The sequence below is a fragment of the Dendrobates tinctorius genome, unplaced genomic scaffold (assembly GCF_039654945.1).
Source record: "Dendrobates tinctorius isolate UK_male_01 unplaced genomic scaffold, ASM3965494v1 ptg000087l, whole genome shotgun sequence".
Lineage (NCBI taxonomy): Eukaryota > Metazoa > Chordata > Amphibia > Anura > Dendrobatidae > Dendrobates > Dendrobates tinctorius.
This window is the reverse complement of record NW_027361755.1, coordinates 9,337,579-9,352,078: the sequence shown is the minus strand read 5'-3', so window position 1 is coordinate 9,352,078 and position 14,500 is coordinate 9,337,579. Positions and strand designations below refer to the sequence as shown.

Below are 14,500 nucleotides of genomic sequence, written 5' to 3'. Positions count from 1 at the left end.
CCAGAGACGCCAGTAACCGGGCTTACCAGGGTAGTTGGGGTGTCAGAGAGGGGATCCCAAGGCCAGATGTCCACCTAGTACTCCTTTATTCTCCAGTGTTGCTATCTTTAACATTGTGTACGCAGGGACATGTGTTGTATGCAGATGCGTCCGCGTGCGTCGTTTTGACTTGCCCGCCGAACGCAACACGTTGCATTTTCTTGCGTTCAGAGAGCACTTCAAAACGACGCACGCGGACACATCCGCATACAACACATGTCCCTGCATACACAATGTTAAAGATAGGTACACAGGAGGCTTGCAGAAGTAGGCGGAGCTTAAGGAAAGAAGTCCTCAGCACCAAGCTGCAGACTCAAACGCTAATGTGAACCCGGCCTAAGACTAGGTCATCAGTTCAGTAGGACATGGCCAGATTTCTCTTGGTCAGAGAACCAGATGGTATCTCCTTGTAGTGGTGAGAATAAGGACCTTTGGTGTATTTTAAGGTACCAAGAAAAGAGCCTTTGAGGGGTCATAGTAAGTTTAGGCAGATTTTCCAGTTAAGATAGAAAATGTCTGCGCTGAATAAACCACATGGATTAGGGAACAACACAAAAAATTATAAAGATAAGTGGCAGATAAATATGGAAGTCTCAATAGACAAATATATCCAATGGAAAACAAAATATTCACTAAACTGACATATTCTGAGGAAAAAAAAAAATGTCAGAATATGCCAGTTTGGGGAATATTTCGTTTCCATTGGATATATTTGTCTATTGAGACTTCCATATTTATCTGCCACTTATCTTTATAATTTTTGTGTTGTTCCCTAATCCGTGTGGTTTATTCAGCGCAGACATTTTCTATCTTATCTGTATCATAATCAAACGACCTAGTGGTGTGTTGTTTTGTCTTGCAGTGTATATTCCTCTCATAGTATTAGCGCCCCAATATATTTATAATTATCCTTTAGATTTTCCAGTTAGTCGCTTATTGTGGGAAGCTGTTGGGCGTGATCAGATGATATCTTATGGAGCTTCAGGCTGAAGGTTGAGCGCCTTACCAAAAAACTTACATGCATAATCCAGTGCACAGCCTGGTGGCAGAATGACAGCCATACTGCGTCTGTCTACCTATTAGTTTAGGAACTGCAGGGGCATTTGGATACAGATGCAATGTCATTGCCAGTCTGGGAAGCCCTTGGCAAGTTGATGGCACCACGATCCTCTATAGTGTTCTGTGCGACTATTTTCCTCCATTTATCCTGCACTGCTCTGTTACTAAAACTAATCTCAACCTCCACCTGTCATCTGCATTAAATCTACTCTTATCACGTATTCTATTTGGTGTTCCATGTTATTACTGCCCCTAAAGGGTGTCTGGTTTCATACCACATGTCAACAGGTTGGTGGCAATAATGGCAATATTTCTAGGACTGTGTGTAATAAGTGAACCATCCATACTTTCTGCAAAAGATTATCTGTTGTTTTAATTATTTTTCCATACATGAATAGTACAACTGAAAAATGCCTCTTTCTCTACGTGATCAATCACTCACAGGCCAGTTGGTAAAATTTGTCTTCCATGAATACAGATTTTCAGCTCATTGAGAGATGAGATGCCAATTGCTGCTCATAAAGTTCTATGTAGAGGAGGGTGGTGTTAGAGAGTGAGCCAGATGTACAAACCGACACCCTGCTGAAACAGCACATACACTTTAAAGAGAACCTGTCACCTTGAAAAATGCTATTTACCTGCATATGTGGGGTTAGTATAAAGTAAATAGCATTACAATGAGTTCTGGCCACCTTAATACCTTAATGAAAGTTTGGTCCTGGGAGAAAATGAAGTTATTTCCTCCCAGGAGCCGCCAGCTGTCATGGAGAACAAATACGATTATCACTCACAAAACTGATCACTATACTGTAAGCAGCATCTGACACTTCGGCAGCTTGCTCTGTAGCATATCTATGCAGGGTGGGCTGTTGAAATGCCAGAGAGTACTTACAGCCTCTGCTCACAGTACAGTGAATGGTGTAGTGAGCGATTACTGTAATTCCTTCGTGCACCGACCCCATGTATGAAAGCCGTCCACTCCTGGGAGGAGAAAAGTTCTTATTTTACCAGTACCCACAGTTTCTGTAAGGCTGCGAGGAAGCATGGTAATGCTGTTTACCTGTGCAGAATGACCCTACATCTGCAGATAAATAGTGTTTTCTGAAATGATAGGTTCCCTTTAAATCTTACTGCAAAAATGGTACAATAATACAACACAGCTTACCACAGTCTGGTGGCTAACTTGGATCACTTCATCACCTGCATGAATCTTTCGGGAGATATCGGCTGGTGACTGGGGAGATGGAAACAAGGAAAAACAAATCAACGAAAATGCCCAGACCTGTCTTCAGTGGAGATTGTTTGTTTTGTTACAGGTAATTAAAACAGCCTGAGAAAAGATATCTGCGGAACTGCGTCTAGGGAGCAAGCCTGCATGATGCCATGTCCTATCAGACAATGTCATAACAAAAGTCTTGTATCTTTCCATTATGTTTGTCATTTTTAGGTGTTCCATTTTGTGGTCATTAAGGGTAAATCATACTAAAAAGTGTCTAACGTTTTAAGTTCAGATAACACCAGAGAATAATGTGAAGCATAAAGGGAACCATCATTTTCATTTGTTTAGAGCTCTAAGACTCAACAGCAAAGGTTTACTCCTAATTTTTCTCTGAATAGTCTTAGTAATGAATGTTGTGCTGGTCACAGAAACTGAAAAACTAAAACATTCTTCAAAGTGGTACACGAAATTCCATAGCAACAAGTGCATAACAAAATGGTAGCAGTTTCCCCATTCAGCCATGCAGTAAGAGGCTAGAAAGAAAGAATCTAATCGGATAAAAACGCATGTGCTCTGTTGGCAGTAAATGAGTTTAGCCTTTTATTCAGCTGCCTAATTAAAAATGGGATTTACGAAAAACACCTTCAGTAGACTTTGTATCTGCAAGCAAAGAGGAATACAAGCTCTCTTTCTTCACACACAACTGTGCTTTTCATTGCTGCTGGTCGTCTTGGTAAGCTGCAGACATGGGCAATGGCGACTAAGGTGGAAAACTTGTTGGCAGAAGAATGTTCCATAGGAAATAATGAATCATACGCTTGACTTGGCCGAGCAGATAAATGAAGAACTGTACATAAATGGACCCAGTCTCCAACACATTTTTCAAATTCTTGTTTTGCATGTTACATTTCTCTACAGTGTTTGAGGTTATTTTTATATCACTACTAAACTCTATTGTTATATCAAACACATACAATTGCGTGACACTGTAAATAAATATTCATATAATAGTTTCCCATTACAACTGTTTGGATAGGTTCATTGACAGGTTGGGAGGGACCTCCAGGGTCATTGTTTCCATCCCTCTGATCAATGCAGGATTCACTAAACCATCTCAGACAGATGTCTGTCCACCCTCTGTTTGAAGACTTCCATTGAAGAAGAACTCACCACCTCTCCTGGCAGCCTCTTCCACTCATTGATCACCCACACTGTTAAAAAGTTTTTTCGAATATATAGCTCCTCCCTTTCAGTTTCATCCCATTGCCTCTTGTATTTGGCTAAGTGCACACGTAGCAGAAAATTTCTGCTGAAAAACCTGACTCCCTTCCCAGAAACCGCACTTTTTTTTGTGTGCGGCTTTTGCGCAGAAAACGCGTGGTTTTTATGCATTTTTTCCCCGTGCATTTTCAAAACGCATAGAAATAGCCAGAAACGTGGAAAAATCCGTGAAATTAATGGACATGCTGCGTTTTCAATGCGGTTTTTTCGTGGTAAAAAACGCATCAGTATGCACAAAAAGTGCAAAATGCATAGAAATGAATGGGAAGCTTATTTGTAGCGGTTTTATTGGAAAAACCGCTAAAATACCGCTAAAAAACGCTGTGTGTGAACACAGCCTTTCTGTGTACGAATGAGAAGAATGATAATCCCTTTACACTGTAACATCCCTTCAGATATTTGTAAACAGCTATTAAGTCTCCTGATACCCTTCTTTTTTGCAAGCTAGACATTCCCAGATCCTTTAAACGTTCCTCGTAGGGGTGTTCGCACATCCGAACACCCCCTCATCCCAGCCTGCAGCAACGCTCCACTCTTGCCTCCTCCAGCAGCATCCCTGGGACCCTGCTTTACCACAGCCACCACCCCCAGTAAGCAATAAGATGCACTGATTATAAGAAGCACCACATTGTAATTTAAAAAAAAGTTTTTTTCCTCTTTTTCTCCTCAACATTTTGTGTGCGTTTTATAATCCGGAGTGTCTTATAATCCGAAAAATACGTTTTTTCAATGTCTTTTTTAAAATGTGTTGCCCAGAACTGGACACTGTATTCCAGATGAGGCCTAACCAAGGAGAAGTAGCGGGGCATAATAGATCTAGACTTTATACTTCTATTAATACATCCTAGAACTGTGTTTGCCTTTTTTTCTGCTGCATCACATTGTTCTCTCATGTGCTGTCTGTGATCTATTAGTATTCCCAAATCTTTTTCACACATGCTGTTGCTTAGTTTTATTACTCCCATTCTCTAAATGTAATTTTCATTTTTCTTGCCCAGATGTAGAATCTTGCATTTCTCCCTGTTAAATACCTATAAGTCTCTGAACATTGTTCAAGCTTATCTATAGTTTTCTAAATCCTTTCTCTGTCTTCTCTAGTGTTAGTTATCCCTCCAACTTTGCATCGTCTGCAAATTTGATTAGTTTATCTTCAGTTCCCTTATCTAGATCATTTATAAAAATGTTGAACAACACTGAGAACATGACAGAGCCTTGTGGTACCTCACTTTAAGCACTTTTCCAATAGGATGTGCAACCATTTATTACCACTCTTTGAGTATGATCACTGAGACAGTTAAGAATCCACCTAACTGTAGCCTTGTCAATCCCATACTTGGTCAATTTTTCACAGATAGAATTATCTTGTGGATCATAGTTAACATGCCTGCCATATACAGTATGTACTGTAATTATAACTATAGACTTTATATAATGGACCTAGGAACTTCACTTGCTTTAATATGATTCAGAAGAACGCAATGTTCATTCAGATGTATATTCATGCACGAATGAGAAAACCGGCCCAAGTTTCAACAGATATTTAGTTCAAAGATTCGTTAGATTTTCATTATAGATTTCATCTGTGTTTGCCCCAATTTTCATCAATTTTTCATGGATGGGAAAAAAATAGTTATTGCACTTTCTCCTATGTAGCAGCTCATAAAAACAGACAGCATTCGGATGTGCATCTGAGTGATGTCTGATTTTTTTCACTGACCCATAGACTTGATTTGGCAATTTTGATCTGATACTCGACTCAACATCGGACATATCTCCACTATTTTAAGCAGTCTGTCAAAATGAGCAGACATGTGAACAAACTCAGACTATACTAGGCATAGTATAGTTAAATGCTTCATCATCAACTAGGAGTTGTGCAGTGGAAACATTTAGGAACCACAGCATATCAGTTATGACATAAAAGACCACGTAAAGTTAGAATAGGGTCATCGAGTGCTAGGGTGCATTGAACATATAATTCACCAATAACTACAGAGCTTCAACCCTCGTCTGACATAAAAGGGATTATTCAGTCAAACTACAAGTCTCGCGTGACTGCAGACTTATGCATCCTCACATCGCACGCACTGCACGTTGTGAGGTGGTAATGCGACCACAAAAATGCAATCTGCAAATACCCAGCCACAGTCCTACTAGATTGGAGCAGCTTCGGTCAATGCTAGTGTATTGGACGAGGCCAGAAACAGTCTAGTCTGAATGTGGCCGGGAGTATGCAAATCGCAAACTTGCGACCACGACTGTGGGGGGGGGGGAATACTCACAACGTGCAGTGCATGCAGTATGTGAGGATACACAATTCTGCAATCAATTTCGGAAAATTGCTGATAACAGTGTATGAACATTGCCCAACATTTTAGAATTACATTGCAGTTAATCAGCATGTAGATTTCTAGCAGGGTAATATGTGAAAAAGACTGTTCAGCTCAGCAAGTTGATCATATACATTTTATACTTTAGGCCCATACGCAGTTTTCCATTTCTGTCCCTTGATGCTGCACTGCTCGTCTATTTTTATATTTTCAGTCTACATTGTTATATGATGCTGTCTGCTTTTTTGGTCTTATACAAACAGCCAAGAAATGTTGAGTGAGGATCCAAGATCAATTACATATGTTTGAAACAGCTTGAAAAATGTTCATAACCCCACATATGTTACTGATTTACAATGCATCCTACATATTGTGTAATGCTTTTTATTTGGCTGCTATCATTCAACATTTGGCAAACTTATCTATACTTAAAGGGAACTTGTCACGTGACAAAACGCTATTAACCGCCCCTATGACTGAACGCCAAACGCTGCCAGGGGGAATAAAGTACATTTCTTCTTGGCAGAGGGGCTCTAAGTGCCGGCGGCGGGCAGGCTGAGGACGCTGTTAACCTGCAGAGGTTCCCTTTAATATAATGTTAAGTGACTGCAAATCATTTGTAATAAATCTCAGAGCAACAAAGCCATACTGTGACTAAGTTAGGAGACAGATTTCACTTACGTTTTCTGTAGTTCCTGTAATGACATGGAGCCCGTCATATGTGGACTTGATATACATTCCCTAGGGAGAGGAAATAGTAAATGGTGACATGCACCCTTGTGAACATATGAAAACACTAAATTGCATTCTTCTGAGAATGGAACAGGGACACACAGTTATGGTCATGGAAACAACTGAGTAAAGGATTCTGGGTTGCAAAGGATCAGCACCTGGGCTTCATTTTAAAAGAATGTAAGTAATACTTTGTATATATAATTAATATTTTATTTAAAAACAGCCTTGCCTAACACTATTTTTTTAAAGGCTTTATTTTCCATTTTTTAACACAATGAGAATATTAACTTTAAAATCACAAATCTCCTCATGCTAAAAGTGTGTAGGACGGTAAAACTGTGCTGCCTATATACACTTGCTGCATATTGCAAGCTTCTATATTCCGGTTTCTTCACGCCTATTGAGCCAAGGGATTACAAGGTCGCTAGAGGAGTAAAAGCAAACAATCACTAAATACTTGCTGCATGCGTGCTTTATCGTACATAAAGTTTCATATGCAAAACTGTAGTGTGCAAGACTGGAAATCCTGAAGCTCAACCAGTGAGAGATTGTGACCACACTCCCTACTTTGATTTCGGTCAGATGTAGCAAAGACCACCCTACGTTTTATCATTTCAGCAGTGCTAAGGAACAAGCAGAATTGGTGAGTCCAAGGATGGGCTCCAGTTGCTACTTCACATGGTTAAACAAAATGCTTCTTAAGTAAACCTGTACCACTACCATTTCTGAGCAGAACATTTAGTAGTATTCTAGAATATTGTAATCAGATTGCAGAAAAGCAATTCCATCTACTTACCAACCCTTCCCCGGGTCTTATATTAGTCAGGACAACTTCTTCCAGGCAGGCACTTTGACTTGTTAAGGGGTCTGTGGTAAATTTGTATGTTTTGTCACATATTCCATTCAGAACTTTAGACTACAAGGAAAAAGATAAATTATTTCAGATTTCTAGTATGTCATTATCTGCTTCTCAGTGTCACTGCTTATCCAGAACATTGTCTTGGGATCAATGGCCCATGCAAAAAAAAGCAGTAAAGGGTTAAAATCAACTTGCGTCTTTAGCAGTTCACTGTTGAACAACTTTTCACTTCCTTGGTGCTGGGGGGCAACACTCCTGGAGTGACAGTTTTGGTTCAGTATCATTGTCTTTGTGCTGAGTTAGGCATTCTACTGTGTCAGTGCTTGTTCTGAAGTCTATGCTGCTATCACTGTAAATACAAATATATATAAAAAGGAGCTTGAACAAGCACATGGCTTAATTGAGCAATGAATAGGAGAACAGCTTTGGAAATCTTGAGGGCTGTGGCCAGGAGATGGTGATTTAGCAGGACTGATAACAGCAGCTCAGTGAGGAGCTGACATTAAGGGGGGAGTTGAGCATCTAATCTAATATATAAAGCTTAATGTGGGTGTGTATGTATGTATGTGTATGTATGCATGTCCGGGATTGGCATCCGCACCGTCGCAGCTACAGCCATAATTTGGCACAGTCACACGTCTGGACCCCGAGAGCGTCATAGGCTATGTTGTGAGGCGAAATTTTAACCCCGCGCATTCCAATTCACCAAACAATTTTACCCCTATCTACATAATGGGGAAAAAGTGTATGTTTTGGCATCTGCACCGTCGTAGCTACAGCACAAAATTTCGCACAGTCACAAGTCTGGACACCGAGAGCATCATAGGCTATGTTGTAAGGCGAAATTTTAACCCCGTGCATTCCAATTCACCAAATAATTTTACCCCTATCTACATAATGGGGAAAAAGTGTATGTATTGGCATCTGCACCGTCGTAGCTACAGCACAAAATTTCGCACAGTCACAAGTCTGGACACAGAGAGCATCATAGGCTATGTTGTAAGGCGAAATTTTAACCCCGCGCATTCCAATTCACCAAACAATTTTACCCCTATCTACATAATGGGGAAAAAGTGTATGTATTGGCATCTGCACCGTCGTAGCTACAGCACAAAATTTCGCACAGTCACAAGTCTGGACACCGAGAGCATCATAGGCTATGTTGTAAGGCGAAATTTTAACCCCGTGCATTCCAATTCACCAAATAATTTTGCCCCTATCTACATAATGGGGAAAAAGTGAAAGGAAAAGTGTTGGAGGCAAATTGACAGCTGCCAGATGTGAACAAGGGGGACGTAAAGAATGAGAGCGATGGTGCCAAAGAGTATATACCGGTACAGTTGCTAAGGAGGGGCCCTGACATGGGATACTCACCACACACAGGGATATGAACACACACGCAAAATGCGCCACACACTACCACGTGCATCAACACATATACCACCCTCCGCACACATTTCACCACAGATACATCATCCTCGCCACATAAAAGTCGCCAGTCAAAACTCAACACGCTGTCCCACAGCTGTTTAAGAGATGAAAAATGAGCTGTGATTGGTTGCTATCAGCAACAGTTTTCTTTGTAGACAGTTGTGGTAACTGAGGCCTATTATTCTTATCATTTCTATGGTGTTATCGTCCTTCTGTAAAGCTGGAAATAACACAATTTATTACCTTGCCGACACAGACCTCCCTCTGACACAGACTGCAGGGGGAGCCCAGTATCACACAGGATAGGATTAGATACACAGCTCAGCAGTCAGTATCACACAGGATAGGATTAGATACACAGCTCAGCAGTCAGTATCACACAGAATAGGATTAGACACATGACTCAGCAGGCAGTATCACACAGGATAGGATTAGATACACAGCTCAGCAGTCAGTATCACACAGAATAGTATTAGATACACGGCTCAGCAGACAGTATCACACAGAATAGGATTAGATACACGGCTCAGCAGTCAGTATCACACAGGATAGGATTAGACACATGACTCAGCAGGCAGTATCACACAGGATAGGATTAGATACACAGCTCAGCAGTCAGTATCACACAGAATAGTATTAGATACACAGCTCAGCAGTCAGTATCACACAGAATAGTATTAGATACACGGCTCAGCAGTCAGTATCACACAGGATAGGATTAGATGCACAGTTTTTATGTGCAAAATAATCATTATAATTTGCTATAACTAACCACAGTTGGTTACTATGCCCAGGCAACGCCGGGCTCTTCAGCTAGTTACTGTATATAAATTAATGGGCTGGAGAAAGGAGGCTGGGATCTTGGAAGTTAATTTCTCAGCTTGGAATGTACAGTGCCTTGCGAAAGTATTTGGCCCCCTGGAACTTTTCAACCTTTTCCCACATATCTTGCTTCAAACATAAAGATACCAAATGTAAATTTTTGGTGAAGAATCAACAAGTGGGACACAATTGTGAAGTTGAATGAAATTTATTGGTTATTTTAAATTTTTGTGGAGATTCAAAAACTGAAATGTGGGGCGTGCAATATTATTCGGCCCTTTTAACTAAATACTTTGTTGCTCCACCTTTTGCTGCGATTACAGCTGCAAGTCGCTTGGGGTATGTCTCTATCAGTTTTGTACATCGAGAGACTGAAATTCTTGCCCATTCTTCCTTGGCAAACAGCTCGAGCTCAGTGAGGTTTGATGGAGATCGTTTGTGAACAGCAGTTTTCAGCTCTTTGCCCATATCGGCAAATAGCCAGATGGGGCTAATAAATTTCACTTTATTTGAGATTATTGTACTATCTTTCCTGACTTCACACACCTCTTCCTTGAAAACAAAAAGAGTGGGTGTCTAAATTGTGAATGTGTGATTCTTTTCCCCAACATCCCCTTCTAGCAGGAGTTGGAAGAGACCCTGTATAAATAAGAGGGTCTGCCAGTCCCACTGACATAGGTGGGTTCAGCGGACTTTCAATTAATGTGTGTGTTGGCCTTTAAGCCAGAAAATGCAACAAATCTGTGGTATAAATCTGAAATCTTGGGTCCGCGCAAAGGCGTCAAAAAAACGCATGCGCATAAAAAACACAAACCCATACTCTGTATCTAGCTATCATCCCATATCACTTCTCCCCTTTGCCTCAAAACTATTGGAACAACACATCTATCTCGCTAATACAAGCGGTCAAAGAAGGAGCAAGAAAAGAGGTGGACAGTTCAAGATAGACGTGTTGTTCCAATAGTTTTGAGGCAAAGGGGAGAAGTGATATGGGATGATAGCTAGATACAGAGTATGGGTTTGCGTTTTTTATGCGCATGCGTTTTAACCTGTTTCTAGCCATGTTTACTCTTAAAACGCATGCGTACCTAAATGCAGGCGTATGCATGTCCATGTGCACGCCTGCGTTCCCATAGACTGTAATGCGTTGTTTTGACGCATTCCGTGCACAATCCTAGCATGCGTTTTTTTGACGCCTTTGCGCGGACCCAAGATTGCAACAGGTTGCGTCCGGCGCATCTAGACGCACACCTTGAAAAAACGCATGCGCACAAAAACGCAGACGAACGCATGCAAATGCAAGACCATGAGTACGCTTGTATTAGCGACAGATTGCCTCACGTTTCGTCCATCGTTCGCAGGATCCGTCGAAAAAGTTTTGTCTGGCGGCCGGACACGACACAAAAAGAAGCGTTTTTTGTGTCCGCCGACAAATTGGACAGCGACGGATCCATCACTGTCTGTCATTTGCTAGGAAGAATGCCTATCTGCGCAGGATCCGTTGTCATCCGTCAAACAACGGATGCCGACGATGGATCCGGTTTTTTTTAACCGAGCATGCTCCTGACAGGTTAAGGCTACGTGCACACGCTGCGGAATCCTCTGTGGATTTGGCCGTGCGGATTTTGTAAAATCCGCAGGTAAATCTGCAGGTCAAAAGACCTGCAGTTTTACCTGCGGATTGGCCTGCGGTTTTTCATCTCCACAATGGAGGAGATGGCAAACCGCAGCGGAATCCGCAGAAAGAATTGACATGTCAATTCTTTCTGCGGTTTTGAAACCGCAGCAAATCCACGCAGAAAATTCCACAGCGTCTGCACAGCGGTTTTTTTTCCATAGGATAGAATGCTACTGTACACCGCAGCAAAAACTGCTGCGGATCCGCAGCGGACAAATCCACTGCGGATCCGCAGCAGAATCTGCAGCGTGTGCACACAGCCTAAAACACCAAAGAAAGAATAGATATATACACATAGAATACATATAAATATATATACATGTCATTGAGACACATATATACTAGCTGAAGAGTCTGGCATTGCCCGGGCATAGTAACTAACTACAGTTAGTTATAACAAATTATGATTACATCTATATAAATGTCATAATGGTTGCCATGGCGACGCTGATGTCATCATTGGTTGCAAGCCCCGCCGCTCATTATGATGTCATAATGGTTGACTATGGGATGGAGGATGTGTGATGGGTATATGGGCACTGGACTATGGGATGGAGGATATGTATGACGGGTATATAAGCACGGGACTATGGGATGGAGGATATGTGTGATGGGTATATGGGCACGGGACTATGAGATGAAGGATGTGTGAGGGGTATATGGGCACTCGACTATGGGATGGAGGATATGTATGATGGGTATATGGGCACTCGACTATGGGATGGCGAATATGTATGATGGGTATATGGGCATGGGACTATGGGATGGAGGATATGTATGATGGGTATATGGGCACGGGACTATGGGATGGAGGATGTATGATGGGTATATGGGCATGGGACTATGGGATGGAGGATGTGTGATGGGTATATGGGCATGGGACTATGGGATGGAGGATGTGTGATGGGTATATGGGCATGGGACTATGGGATGGAGGATGTGTGATGGGTATATGGGCATTCGACTATGGGATGGAGAATATGTATGATGGGTATATGGGCATGGGACTATGGGATGGATGATGTGTGATGGGTATATGGGCACTTGACTATGGGATGGAGGATATGTATGATGGGTATATGGGCACGGGACTATGGGATGGAGGATAATTATAATTTGCTATAACTAACCACAGTTAGTTACTATGCCCGGGCAGCGCCGGGCTCTTCAGCTAGTAAATAATAATAATAATAATAATAATAATAATAGATTCCGCTCATCAGTCTGATTACGGTGAAACATAAGTCCAGTGTCTTTATTATTAAAGTGGTGAAAAAAAACAGGAGTTTGAAAAAAATTTGGAGCGTTGTGATGACTCGCAACTAGCGATATTTTCGTGAGCTCAGAGATTTACCGTAGTTTTTGTCAAAGGAGCTGCATGATTTGCGGCTGCTAGACAACCTGAATACATGTGGGGATTCCCTAACAGGCATTTCTCGCATGTATTCAGGCAGTCCAGCCGCTACAAATCATGCAGCTGCGTAGACACAAACAATCTCTGAGCACGCCAGAATACTCGGAGGACACCCAAGCATGCTCGGGAAAACCCGAGCAACGAACACTCCCTCATCACTACTCGTAACAATTTTTCGGTTGATTGTGCTGAGTGACAGCTTATTTTTTGAAGGGCAAGGCAACATTTTTATTCATACCATTTTGGGATGGATATAAAGATTTGATTGCTTGTTTTTGTGGTATTGCTGTGACCAAACAAACATAATTTTGGCCGTGTTTTTCATTATTTTTATATTTTGATAGATGGGACTTCTCTGAATGCAGTGAAACCACATGCTTGTAATTTTTTATTCTCTTTAGAATGGGGGGAAAGGAGGGAACTTTTATGAGTTTTTTTTATTTTTTCAATATTTTTTAAAACTTTGTTTTACTTGTAACTGATCTTATTAGCCCCCATATAGCTTGTACTATATACAGCAATACCAAAGCATTGCTGTATACAGTAAAAAATCAAGGTCTCCATTGAAACCAGGCCAGAGGGAGGGTTTCCATGGAGCTCCATAATGCCAAGCACGGAGGTTCTCAACCTGCCCCCGGCTGTCATTGCAACTCACCAGCGACCCGCGATCCTGTCACGGGCGCACCCATGGGCCCTTAGAATGACGCACCCCCCATGCCTGTGCGCCGTTAATGCCGCTGTCAGAGTTTCACACCAATATTTAATATGTTAACAATCGCGGCCAGCGATTCACTCCACTTGCAATTGTTAAAGGCAGGTCCTGACTGTAACACACAGCTATTACCTGCCGATTCACCCCATGAGCCTGCTCCACACACCTGATAACTTACACATACATGTACGGAGGATGTCGTGAAGGGGTTAAGAGACTTGCATATTTCAATAACACTGGTACAATTTACAGCAAAAATCTCTCATTTTTTGGAGTATGAAACACCAAATCAATACATTTTCCCCAATAATTTTTATGATCTTTCTTTACACAGCAGATATGAAAGAAAGGATGATATGAAATGATTATTATCACAGACGATTACAAAATACAGAGAAACTTCAAAGACAAAACTTTTTCTCTGTATACTGGCTTTTCAGTCATGAATAATTTTGCTAATTGGACTTCACTGGTAACATCCCATCCATCACAAGGCTATCTACAGCCAAGCGAGATGGAAACGATGACTACATGTCAGCAAGGATGAGAAGATCACCTTGTCCTGCTTCTGCAGTGAAATGAAGTCTATAAATAAAGTACATAGGAATCACTTCCACTGGTCCAACCTTTGCAGAATGAATAAATCTCACCGAATGTCTTTTGTTTAATGGGGCAAGGCAGATTTGGCCATTTTTATGAATTCATTTTCTAAACAATGGTTATGCTGAAGACAATCTGTCAGAAAAGTGCCGAGCGATGCTTTATTGTACATGAGATGCAGCAGAGAGATGTTCCCAAATAGCTTGATCCAGGGGAAACATGACTGATATTTATGATCACTGACAAGACTATCAGCGTTCAGACATGGGAACTGGACAGGAATCTAAAATATATCCTACCAGTAAATAAGCATCTTATAGG

At 41.4% G+C, this 14,500-nt stretch overlaps 1 protein-coding gene across 1 annotated transcript in view; it reads right to left on the bottom strand.

The window, feature by feature from the left end:
• The window catches only part of CNKSR3 (CNKSR family member 3), a 180,292-nt gene that overhangs the window by 17,349 nt on the left and 148,443 nt on the right, over positions 1-14,500 (bottom strand). The window contains exons 6-8 of the mRNA XM_073585731.1: positions 7,460-7,579; positions 6,610-6,669; positions 2,264-2,332 (exon numbers count right to left, since the gene is read on the bottom strand). Coding sequence (XP_073441832.1) covers positions 2,264-2,332; positions 6,610-6,669; positions 7,460-7,579 — 249 coding nt within the window. The remainder of the gene's footprint in view (positions 1-2,263; positions 2,333-6,609; positions 6,670-7,459; positions 7,580-14,500) is intronic.